General features: G+C 41.3%; 1 protein-coding gene across 1 annotated transcript in view; it reads left to right on the forward strand.

The window, feature by feature from the left end:
- The window catches only part of fnbp1l (formin binding protein 1-like), a 93,059-nt gene that overhangs the window by 58,097 nt on the left and 21,693 nt on the right, over positions 1-13,269 (forward strand). Inside the window, exons 7-9 of the mRNA XM_084311555.1 lie at positions 4,293-4,421; positions 5,168-5,314; positions 6,546-6,767. Of these exons, the coding sequence (XP_084167681.1) occupies positions 4,293-4,421; positions 5,168-5,314; positions 6,546-6,767 (498 nt within the window). The remainder of the gene's footprint in view (positions 1-4,292; positions 4,422-5,167; positions 5,315-6,545; positions 6,768-13,269) is intronic.

A 13,269-nucleotide genomic window follows, 5' to 3' on the forward strand; every position in this document is an offset into this window, starting at 1 on the left:
AGTCCTCTGTCTATCAGACAGTATAGTCTCTGTCTCCCTCTCTCAGACAGAATAGTCTATCTCCCTCTGTCTCCCTCTCTTAGACAGAATAGTCTCTCCCTCTGTCTCCCTCTCTTAGACAGAATAGTCTCTCCCTCTGTCTCTATTCTTAGACAGAATAGTCTCTCCCTCTGTCTCTATTCTTAGACAGAATAGTCTCTCCCTCTGTCTCTATTCTTAGACAGAATATTCTCTGTCTCTCTCTTAGACAGAAGTCTCTCTTTGTCTCTCTTAGACAGAATAGTCTCTCTCTCGCGTTCTCTCTCTCTTAGACAGAATTGTCTCTCTCTCTCTCTCAGACAGAATAGTCTCTTTCTCTTCATTATTATTAGGGCTGATCTTCGAATAATTTTTTGGAATTCGAAGCTTCGGGGCCGAGATTCGATTTTAATTCGAAGCTTTGAGATAAACCTTTTTAAATCTTAGACAAACGAAACACTTTGCTTTCATGAAATATTGTAAGCTGTCATTTGAGGCTTTATAAAAGCAGTACAATGAACACAAATATGTCAGTGCAGAGTCCGACCTCATCTTAAATAACAAACAGCATTGCTTGTTGTAGTTAACAAAGAGAGGCAGAGTTGATTTTGCACCAAAAAAAAATAAAAAGTAATTTTTTTTCTATATTCAAATTTTATTTTCATATTGGAAGCCCATCGAACGAAGCTTCGAAGTATTTAAGACAGCCCTAATTATTATCATGCTCTCTCCTCTCTCTCTATCTCTCTCTCTCTCTCTCTCTCTCTCTCTCTCTCTCTCTCTCTCTCTCTCTCTCTCTCTCTCTCTCTCTCTCTTTCTCTCTCTCTCTCTCCTCTCTCTCTCTCTCTCTCTCTCTCTCTCTCTCTCTCTCTCTCTCTCTCTCTCTCTCTCTCTCTCTCTGTCTATCTCTCTCTCTCTGCAGAGTAAGAAGAAGTTTGAGAGAGAGTGTAAGGAGGCAGAGAAATCCCAGATTGGTTATGAGCGATTGGATAATGATATCAATGCCACCAAATCAGAGGTGGAGAAGGTAGGCATGTCCCACCCACGACTGTTGCATCGACCAATCATTCACCTTTCTCCACAATCTGCTTCTCTAAAGAAACTTTACTGTACACCGTAGTTAACACTTTGGACGCCAACAACGAGTATACTCGTTATTGCCCGCCATGCAATAACTGCACTGCACTATAATAATAATCCTCCACTGCACTGTTTCGTTTCTTGTCATGTGTCTGTGTGGTGTTGTTTACTGTGAAAAAAGAAAAGAAAATGCATACACTGTATTGCTGCAACAATTACCAATGTGTTTTTACACAAATGGCTCAATAAAGGAATCTGAATCTGAATCTGAATCATGCGTTGTGCGCCAACAACGAAGGAACTTGTTTTTGGGATCAATATTTCATTTTTTCGCCATGGCATTCATAATTCATCCAGCCTCCCTCCGGGACGCAGCTGGACCCTGTTCTGATATTGCAACGCCTCAATACCGCCGCCTGGTGGATTTCGGGCGAGTTACACTCCACGCCAAACCGGAAGTGGCGCTCGGTGCATCAGGGAAATTCCTACGCCAGAGATATATTGTAACGTGGGTCTATATACACAATCGAGTGCATTGGGATCACTTTCGAAACGCAATAATTAGGGATGTCCCAATCCGATCACGTGATCGGGATCGGGGCCGATCACGTGATTTTCCGAAGATCGGGATCGACAAAAAAATAAAATAAAAAGTCGGGATTTTTTTATTTACATTTTTTTTAACTTTTATTTTTTTATTCAACAAACATGACCATGTTCACTTCTTAAACTCATAGTGAGGCCTTAGTTTTGGTTTTAAATTGCATATCATCATTCATTTATTTATTGTCACACAGCAGAAGAATTTTGCCAAAACAAACCAATAGTATCCAGCTGCAGAACGGCAGACCAGCCACACTCAGACCCAAACGCATTTCCTTTGATTTAATTATACATCAAATGATTTATGTCAAGGATTGCAATGCCTCGCTTGAATGAAGGTAACTTTTCACCTGGATAACGTCAACATTCAGGGTGAATGTAATGTGAGAAATTGGGATTAAATATATATATATATATATTTTTTTATAAATAATTTTTTTTGATCGGATCGGGGAAAGATCGGTATCGGTAGATACTCAAAATCACATGATCGGGATCGGATCGGGAGCAAAAAAAACGTGATCGGGACATCCCTAGCAATAATCAATATGATTTCGGCGTTTATTGCGTCATACAAACGGGAAATGGATCTAGCAGATCGACGTCAAATAATTAGAATATTTTTCCTCCAGTCTCATCTGCAAACGGTAAGAGGAATCTAACGTTATTTTCAGCTTGATTGTCCATTTCTTTGTTTGTTATCAGTCTGATCAACGTATCAACCCATACTAAATAAAGCCGTCACTGACAATCAAGGAATTATAAACGACCCCCCCCCCCTTTCCTTCACGCATGATGAAGCATAATGATACTGATCATATACATTTAAATCTTTTAATATAGCGTGTATAGGAAAGAAACGCCAATCGATAATCTATCATATGCGTCGGGCCTATAACATGCGTTTTAGGAATTACTGCAGAAAACCTTAAAAACATACTTATATTCACGACGGTATTAACTAGGGATGGGTATCGTTAGGATTTTATCCATACTACTACTCTTATCGATACTGCTTAACGTTTCGGTACTTTATCGATACTCTTATCGGTTCTTTTTTATTATTTTGCAAGAAAAAAAAACAATTAATTAAGAACAGAATCGACATTGCTTTATTATTCTTTTATATAACTATATAAATATAAATAAATATTATTTCTTCAGCAGCAACAGCAGCAGCAATGTTTTAAATGTGTCTGAATTATAGACTTTTTATAATTAACAACAAATGTAAGATAAAAAAGTTGGAGTCATACAATACTATTTTGATTGACAGTCGATTCTGCCAATTACGTCACACCGCTTGCACCCACCTCTTCTTCTTACCACCAATCGGAAGCTCTCATTCGTTTTTTTACTTCCGGAATTTCTGCCATTACGCTACTCGGAGCTCAGGCTAATAACGTTAGCTCTCCGCTAGCCACATTGACAAGTATACATTACTGGCAAATGTCTTGTTGCACTTGTGGCAACGAGCGTTGTCAGCATCGACTTTAGTAAAATAGACCCAGACTTTTGAACGTTTCGTTCTGTCCGCCATGATGAGAGCAGAGCTGTCTGTACTGTAGCCTACAACAGCACCCGTGTGTGTGAGTGAGTGTATGTGTGTGTGTGTGTGTGTGTGTGTGTGTGTGTGTGTGTGAGCACAGCACAGCCCGCTCCTCGCGCAGGCAGAAAGACCGAGGCAGGAGAGATATAGAAAACGGCCAACAAGATTAGTTTGCGATGTTTAAATTCCTCAAAAAAAAAACTCCATAATTTCTCGCGTACCGATAGCAGTACTGATAACGTCGGAGCTTATAAATACTCCGGTCTTTTCTAATATAGTACCGGTTCCCGTTTAGAACCGGGGTCCGGGGGTCATCCCTAGTATTAACACAACAATGTATGAATGAAAAAATATAACGTTCCCACATCCGGAACGATACACACCCGATGTTGAATGGGCCATAGTAATGTCGATATAGCTATAATATTTAAAAAGTTATAGCCCTGCAAAGAAGGTAAACATCTCCATAGGCTTACAGCGCTGGCAGACTGGGCCCAAAGATGGGTACAATGCATGGCGGCCAATTTGTTAACATGGCTAGTCAGGTCAACCTTTACTACAAATATATATGTTGTGTTGTTTATCTGTATAGAATATATATCTTGTGATGTTTAGTTGTTTCTTTATATAGAATATATATGTTGTGATGTTTAGTTGTTTCTTTATATAGAATATATATATTGTGTTGTTTATTTGTTTCTCTGTATAGAATATATATGTTGTGATGTTTAGTGGTTTTTCCTGTATAGAATATATAATTTGTGCTGTGTAGTTGTTTCTATATTAATATATATTGTGTGATGTTTAGTTGTTTCTCTTTATAGAATATATGTTTTGTCAAATAAATTCTATAAAATAATAATATAATAATAATAATAATAATAATAATAATAATAATAATAATAATAATATGTTTAGAATAATAGAACATATATTGTTTGTTGTTTAGTCATTTTTCTATATAAGATATGTTGTAATGTGTATTTGTTTTCTTATATAGACTATATATTCTGTGATGTTCAGTTGTTTATATTTCTCCCAGGCTAAGTCCCAGTACTACCTGAGGACCCACATGGCTGATGAGAGTAAGAATGAGTACGCCGCTCAGCTCCAGAACTTCAACGGAGAACAGTGGAAACACTTCAACAGCGCCATACCACACATATTCAAGGTACATATATCACCATGTAACATAGCCATACCACACATATGGTATAAATTCTTATAACTACACAACTTCAATATGAATTTGATATATATTAGTGCTGTCAGGCGATTAAAAAAATGTATCTAATTAATTACAGGATTTGTAATTAATTAATCTAATTAATCGCATTTTAATCGCATAACCATTTTAGGCCTGATATTCTATATTCTATAATCATATTTCAAATGTGGATGGCAGAATTCAGTACTGTATCTACAAAACCTTCTGTTTAATCATCTTCCCTTTATTCATTTGCTTAGATTTTTCAGGTCTGGTCAATTTTAGCATGGTGTTATTCACAGTCAAAGATAAAAAAAATTTGTATTGATATTCTCATTTGGTTCATTACAATTTACTCAAGCCTATAACAGACACAGTATTTCTGACACTGGGAACACATTCCCTGAGATCCATAGATGTCCCTAGAATCAGATAGCAAATGGACCATTAAAAAAAAAGTCTGTAAATGTTTATTCTATGTTCTTATGGAATGAATGAGATAAAAAATATATATATATATATATATATATTGTAGATTTTTTATTTTTTATTAATTTTGCGCTAATTTTAATAACGTGATAATTAGCTGTGTAATTAATTAATCTAATTAACGCGATAAACTGACAGCCCTATTATATTATGTGTTCCATTATAAATCAGGTTCTACACTGTTAGAACATTCTATGTGTTCTGTGTGTTCCCTACAACAGAACCTGCAGGCCATGGACGAACGCCGCACGGTGAAGCTGGGAGAGACGTATCGGAGCTTCGCTGAGGTGGAGAGGAGAGTCATCCCCATCATCTCCAAGTGCCTGGAGGGCATGGTGTCAGCGGCTAAATCTGTAGACCAGCACAAGGTCTGTCTGTCTGCATGGTGTCAGCGGCTAAATCTGTAGACCAGCACAAGGTCTGTCTGCATGGTGTCAGCGGCTAAATCTGTAGACCAGCACAAGGTCTGTCTGCATGGTGTCAGCGGCTAAATCTGTAGACCAGCACAAGGTCTGTCTGCATGGTGTCAGCGGCTAAATCTGTAGACCAGCACAAGGTCTGTCTGCATGGTGTCAGCGGCTAAATCTGTAGACCAGCACAAGGTCTGTCTGCATGGTGTCAGCGGCTAAATCTGTAGACCAGCACAAGGTCTGTCTGCATGGTGTCAGCAGCTAAATCTGTAGACCAGCACAAGGTCTGTCTGCATGGTGTCAGCGGCTAAATCTGTAGACCAGCACAAGGTCTGTCTGCATGGTGTCAGCAGCTAAATCTGTAGACCAGCACAAGGTCTGTCTGCATGGTGTCAGCGGCTAAATCTGTAGACCAGCACAAGGTCTGTCTGCATGGTGTCAGCAGCTAAATCTGTAGACCAGCACAAGGTCTGTCTGCATGGTGTCAGCGGCTAAATCTGTAGACCAGCACAAGGTCTGTCTGCATGGTGTCAGCAGCTAAATCTGTAGACCAGCACAAGGTCTGTCTGCATGGTGTCAGCAGCTAAATCTGTAGACCAGCACAAGGTCTGTCTGTCTGCATGGTGTCAGCGGCTAAATCTGTAGACCAGCACAAGGTCTGTCTGTCTGCATGGTGTCAGCAGCTAAATCTGTAGACCAGCACAAGGTCTGTCTGCATGGTGTCAGCGGCTAAATCTGTAGACCAGCACAAGGTCTGTCTGCATGGTGTCAGCAGCTAAATCTGTAGACCAGCACAAGGTCTGTCTGCATGGTGTCAGCGGCTAAATCTGTAGACCAGCACTCTGTCTGTCTGTCTGTCTGTCTGTCTGTCTGTCTGAGCTCTCTCTCTCTCTCTCTCTCTCTCTCTCTCTCTCTCTCTCTCTCTCTCTCTCTCTCTCTCTCTCTCTCGTCTCTCTCTCTCTCTCTCTCTCTCTCTCTCTCTCTCTCTCTCTCTCTCTCTCTCTCTCTCTCTGTCTCTGTCTCTGTCTGTCTGTCTGTCTGTTTGTCTGACTGAGGTCTCTCTCTCTTAGGATTCTTCTATAGTGGTCGAGTCCTTTAAGTCTAATTATGTATCTCCGTCTCCGTCTCCTCTCTCTCTCTCTCTCTCTCTCTCTCTCTCGCTCTCGCTCTCTCGCTCTCCCTCTCTCAGGATTCCTCTATAGTGGTCGAGTCCTTTAAGTCGGGGTTCGAGACCCCGGGTGATTTCCCCTTCGAGGACTTCAGTCAGAACCTGAGCCGGACGGGTTCTGACGCCACCATCAGCACCACGCCTAAGGAGCGGGAGAAAGACGGGCCCAGCCCCCGCTCGGACCCCAAGCACGGCATGAGCAAGGCCAAGAACAAGCTCTGGCTGTTCGGGAAAAAACCCAAGGTGAGAACACTCCATCACCCATACTGCACCTCTCACAGGGTCACAGTGTTTACGTTTAGCTAGTCCTTTATCAGACAGAGAAATCAATATGTAAAACTTATTCTACATCACTTATTCACTACATACACACTACTTAATCTCTCTGACACTTATTCACTACATACTCAAGTTTTCTATGACACTTATTCACTACATACTCAAGCTTTCTATGACACGTATTCACTACATACACACCACTTAAGCTCTCTGACACTTATTCACTACATACACACTACTTAAGCTCTATGATACTTATTCACTACATACACAACTACTTAAGCTCTCTGACACGTATTCACTACATACACACCACTTAAGCTCTATGATACTTATTCACTACATACACACTACTTAAGCTTTATATGACACTTATTGACTTCATCCACACTGCTCTATTCTATCCACACTGCTCTATTCTATCTGCGCTTCTCTATTCTATCTGCGCTGCTCTATTATATCCATTGTGTCTGAACACCGTCTTGTTGTGGAAACGACCCAAAGCCGGCAGATTGGGAGGAAAAGAGAATCTATATTGCGCTATAATGCTGTGAGTTCTGTGTGAAAAGGGCTTATGACACGTATTCACTACATACACACTACTTAAGCTCTCTAAGATAAGATAAGATAAGATAAGATATTCCTTTATTGATCCCCTTGGGGAAATTCAGGCATCATAGCAGCATGGGGGGGGAGGGGGGGAGGGGTACAGGTAGTAAAACAACACAGTATACAGGTAGTAAAAGACAACACAGGCAGTGTAAACAATTTGATCAATATGGTCAATATAATTTACTATCTGACTAGCTGAGGAATATTCACATTATTCACAGTGTCACATGAGGTGCAGTATGCAAGAGGTAGTGTTATAATAATTTACTATCTACTGAGTATACATTAATCAAAGTACCAGGGTAGTCTACTTTGTCCCCCTTGGGTTCCTATAAGTCCCAGGTCAATGTCTGGTAGCAGTCGCTGTCGCTGCCCCCTGTTGTGGGGCCTGGAGGCTGCTAGTCGCTGCCCACTGTTGTGGAGCCTGATGGCCGCTGGTATGAAGGACTGTCCGAGGCGGTTAGTTGAGTGTCGGGGGGGGATGAGTCTGTGGCTGAACGAGCTTCTCATCTTGACTAGCTCGTCGTAGAGGGGGTGGTAGGGGTTCTCCATGATGGCATCCAGCTTCCTTATCATCCCCCTCTCTACCATCACCTCAAGTCTAGGTAGCTCGACTCCCACCACGGAGCTAGCCTTCCTCACCAGCTTGTTGAGCTTGTTGGTGTCCCTTGAGTTGATGTAGCCTCCCCAGCATGCCACAGCATAGAAGAGGATGCTGGCCACAACAGACTGGTAAAAAGACTGCAGCAGTTTGTTGCACACATTGAAGGACCTGAGTCTCCTCAGGAAGAACAGCCTGCTCTGTCCCTTCCTGTAGAGGGCCTCTGTGTTGTCCGACCAGTCCAGTTTATTGTTCAGGTGTACCCCAAGGAACTTGTATGAGTCCACCATCTCCACATCCACCCCTCGGATGGAGATGGGAATCGGGGGGGGCCTCTTCTTGCCCCTCCGGAAGTCCACCACCAGCTCCTTGGTCTTACTGGTGTTGAGTTGGAGGTGGTTGCTGTCGCTCCACCCCACGAAGCTCTCCACCAGGGCTCTGTACTCCTCCTCATCATCGTCGGTGATGTAGCTTACGATGGAGGAGTCGTCTGAGAACTTCTGCAGGTGGCACCCGCTGGAGTTGCGGCAGAAGTCTGAGGTGTAGAGGGTGAAGAGGAAGGGTGACAGCACAGTTCCCTGGGGGGCGCCGGTGTTGCTCACCAGTACGTCAGACTGACTGTCCTTTAGTCTGACGTACTGTGGCCTCTCAGTGAGGTAGTCCTTGATCCAGGCCACCAAGCCGTGCTCCAGCTGCATCGCAGAGAGCTTCTCCGCTAGCAGTGACGGCTGGATGGTGTTGAAGGCGCTGGAGAAATCAAAGAACATGATCCTCACTGAGCTGCGCGGCTTCTCCAGGTGCGTGTACGCTCTGTGGAGCATGTAGATGATGGCATCCTCCACCCCGATGTTTGCCTGGTATGCAAACTGCAGGGGGTCGAGGGAGTCACGCACCAGGGGCTTGAGGTGTTGCAGGACCAGTCTCTCAAACGTCTTCATGACGTGTGACGTCAGAGCGACTGGCCTGTAGTCGTTGGGGGTGCTGGGACGTCCCTTCTTGGGCACCGGGACAATGCAGGAGGTCTTCCAGAGCTGGGGCACCCTCTCCAGCCTCAGGGAGAGGTTGAAAAGATGCTGGAGCGGTGCTGCCAGCTGCTCTGCGCATACCTTGAGCACCCTGGGATTGGTGTTGTCCGGTCCTCTGGCCTTGTTTACATTAATTTTGGAGAGCTGCCTACTGACCTCTATGACACACCTGTTAACTTCTGAACCATACCTTTATAAAGTACCATCCACTAGCTAACTGGTAATTAAATAGAACAGTTAGCATCATATCCTGGTTACCTACTGACTCTCTCTCTCTCTCTCTCTCTCTCTCTCTCTCTCTCTCTCTCTCTCTCTCGTTCGCTCTCTCTTCAGTGATAGATGTGTGTGTGTGTGTGTGTTAACCCTTTCCTCACAGGCTCCAGTGTGGACCTTAGCCCTCTGCTGACAGTCAATCATTAACTATATTACTATAGTGTTGCCAGCTGGTTCAACCAGGAAACTCACATGACTTATAGTGTGTGTGCGTGTGTGCGTGTGTGCGTGTGTGTGTGTGTGTGTGTGTGTAAGGTGCTATACAAATAAAGTGTGATGTCATGAGAGGACACGGAATCCTTGTGTTAATTCGCTTCAATACAATGTCCCTATTATTATTATCATATCTCTTGCCATCTCTATTATTATTATCATATATCTTGCCATCTCTATTATTATTATTATTATTATTATTATTATTATTATTATTATTATTATTATTATTATTATTATTATTATTATTATTATTATTATTATTATCATATATCTTGTGATCGCTATTATTATTATCATATCTTTTGTCATCTATATTATTATTAGTATATCTATTGTAATCTCTATTATTATTATTATTATTATTATTATTATTATTATTATTATTATTATTATTATTATTATTATTATTATTATTATTATTATTATTATTATTATTATTATTATTATTATTATTATTATTATTATTATTATATATATTGTGATCTCTATTGTCACCTTTATTGTCATATTGTCATCTCTATTGTCATTTCTTATTATTATCATATCTATTGTCATCTCTTGTTCATCTCTATTGTTATCTATTGTCATATATATTGTCATCTTTATTGTCATCTTTATTGTCATCTCTATTGTCATCTCTATTGGCATTTCTTATTATTATCATATCTATTGTCATCTCTTGTTCATCTCTATTGTCATCTATTGTCATATATATTGTCATCTTTATTGTCATATTGTCATCTCTATTGTCATCTCTTTTGTCATCTCTATTGTCATCTTTATTGTCATCTCTATTGTCATCTCTATTGTCATCTATTGTCATATATATTGTCATCTTTATTGTCATATTGTCATCTCTATTGTCATCTCTTTTGTCATCTCTATTGTCATCTTTATTGTCATCTTTATTGTCATATATATTGTCATCTTTATTGTCATCTCTATTGTCATCTCTATTGTCATATATATTGTCATCTTTATTGTCATCTCTATTGTCATCTCTATTGTCATCTATATTGTCATCTCTATTGTCATTATTGTCATCTCTATTGCCATATTATCATCTCTATTGTCATATATTGTCATATCTTGTTTGTATCTAGTTTCATATATATTCTATCTCTATTGTCATACATCAATATCTGAAATGAGAAAAAATTAATTCTTACTGTCTTGTACTATCATATACTATACTCTTCCTACTATACTAATATGTCTCTACTACTATGCACTCAACACTGCAGCACCCACGTTTCAACACTGTTTGATGAACATTGTTATTCAGCTGTAAGAGTTGTACCCTTCCTGCTGACTTGTCGTACAGAACTTTGGATAAAAGGGTCAGCTAAATGACTAAATGTAAAATGTACAATATTCAAACTCTAACTCTCAATAAAGAGTTTATCTCATATATCATATTCAGGTTTAACATAGTCAGGATATGAGTTCATCTCATACAGTATATCATATTCAGGTTTAACATAGTCAGGATATGAGTTTATCTCATATCATATTCAGGTTGAACATAGTTTATCTCATATATCATATTCAGGTTGAACATAGTTTATCTCAGATCATATTCAGGTCATAATTGTAAACAGGATATGGCGTTTACATGGACTAACTCAAAGAATACTGAATCATCTCTAACATGGAAATATAAATGGACACTCATTGTGTTTTATTCTGCCCCCCCCCCCCCCCCCCCCCCCCCAGTCTCCCCCCTCATCCCCCCCTCCCCCCTCATCTCACCCCAGGCCCCGCCCCCGACCTCGCCCCGCCTCCTCAAACCTCCCCCCCCCTCCACCCCGGTTCAGCTCCGACCCCATAGGCTACTGTCTGTCTGAGATGAAGACCACAGTACCAAGAATGCCCTCCTTCAAGGGCCTGAGGAGAGGGGTGAGGCAGGTTGATAAGTGTGGTGCAGTGTGACGCCTGAACCGTGACGTTTACCTCGCCGGTTAGAAACCCAACCTCCTCAGACAAACAAACCAACCACTGACCAGCTGATCTTCAGAGAAATATAGATCTTTGACTTTGCAGCTTGGCCACATAGTGGAAACTGAGAGACGAAGGTTTCTCTACATTCTACTCTGTTCTCTCCTTCATACTGTCTTGTTTTTATTCAGTCTCTCTCTATCTGTCTCTCTCTCTGTCCCCTGTCTCTTTCTTTCTCTCTCTTTCTTTCTCTCTCTGTCTCTCTTTCTCTCTCTCTCTCTTTCTCTCTCTCTCTTTCTCTCGCTCTGACCCCCTCTCTCTCTTTCTCTCTCTCTCTTTCTCTCGCTCTGACCCCCTCTCTCTTTCTCTCCTCGCTAGCTCTCTCTCTCTCTCGCTCTCTCGCTCTCTCTCTCGTCTCTGTCTTTCTCTTTCATTCAGAATCAGCCTTCTCCTCCAGTCAACGGGCTGAAGATCACTGCTGATTGAGTGTGTAGTGTGTTGTGTGTTGTGTGTGTCGTGTGGTTTGTCTTGCTGTGTACACACGCTTTCACACCTGCTCTGTTCAGTCTGGTTGAATTGAACCCTGGAGCGTTTACCATCCATCCATGACCATTACCATCACCAGGGTCCTGTTAGAGGTGGTCTCACCCTGGTCCTGTTTGAGGTGGTCTCACCCTGGTCCTGTTTGAGGTGGTCTCACCCTGGTCCTGTTTGAGGTGGTCTCACCCTGGTCCTGTTTGAGGTGGTCTCACCCTGGTCCTGTTTGAGGTGGTCTCACCCTGGTCCTGTTAGAGGTGGTCTCACCCTGGTTTGAGGTGGTCTCACCCGGGTCCTGTTTGAGGTGGTTTAGTATTTCACAAGGTTTCTGTGAGCCAATGTTCACATAACGTTTGTTAGGACTCAAAGTGACGTCCAATGAAAGGCAGAGCTGTATGGTGCATGACTCTGTTTAGATGACATGTGAAATGTAACCAAGCCAATAAAAACCAACAAAAATAACAATTTCACTTGTGATTCAGATAATTTCAAATGAACTCCGGTGTGAAGAGGGTTTTCAGGATGTGTGCATACTGGTATGTAGACGGTTTGTACTGGTATGTAGACGGTTTTTACTGGTATGTAGACGGTTTTTACTGGTATGTAGATGGTTTTTACTGGTATGTAGACGGTTTTTACTGGTATGTAGACGGTTTGCACTGGTATGTAGATGGTTTGCACTGGTATGTAGAGGGTTTGCACACTGGTATGTAGATGGTTTGTACTGGTATGTAGAGGGTTTGTACTGGTATGTAGAGGGTTTGTACTCATTAGGGCTGTCTTAAATACTTCAAAGCTTCGAAGCTTCGTTCGATGGCACAAGCTTAAAAATAAAAATAAAAATCGAAGTAAAAAAAAAAGAAATGTAATAATTTTTTTCTTCTTTTTTTCTCAAATCTTGCGCCTTCATTCCAATTAAACGAAAGTAAGCGGCGCCTTCCCGCCTCCATTCCAATGAAACGAAAGTAAGCGGCGCCTCGACTCCACCTCTCTACAACAAGCACGTGGAGATTATCTGTGTTGAAAACAACAAGGACATGTGCAGCAGACATGTTGACGAAGAAGCGAAGCAATGCCGTTTGTTATTTAAGACTATGTCGGACAGATTTGTGTTCATTGTGCTGCTTTTTTAAAGTGTCCCGACCCATATAAAAATATGTCTTAATAAAACGTGCTTAATTCGAATTCTGCCTTTGTCTCTATCAACTACATATAAATATTTATATAATTGTTTGCTTGATAGACGAAGGTTGCAACATAATTA

This window comes from Notolepis coatsorum (assembly GCF_963971535.1).
Source record: "Notolepis coatsorum genome assembly, chromosome: 3".
Taxonomy (NCBI): Eukaryota; Metazoa; Chordata; class Actinopteri; order Aulopiformes; family Paralepididae; genus Notolepis; species Notolepis coatsorum.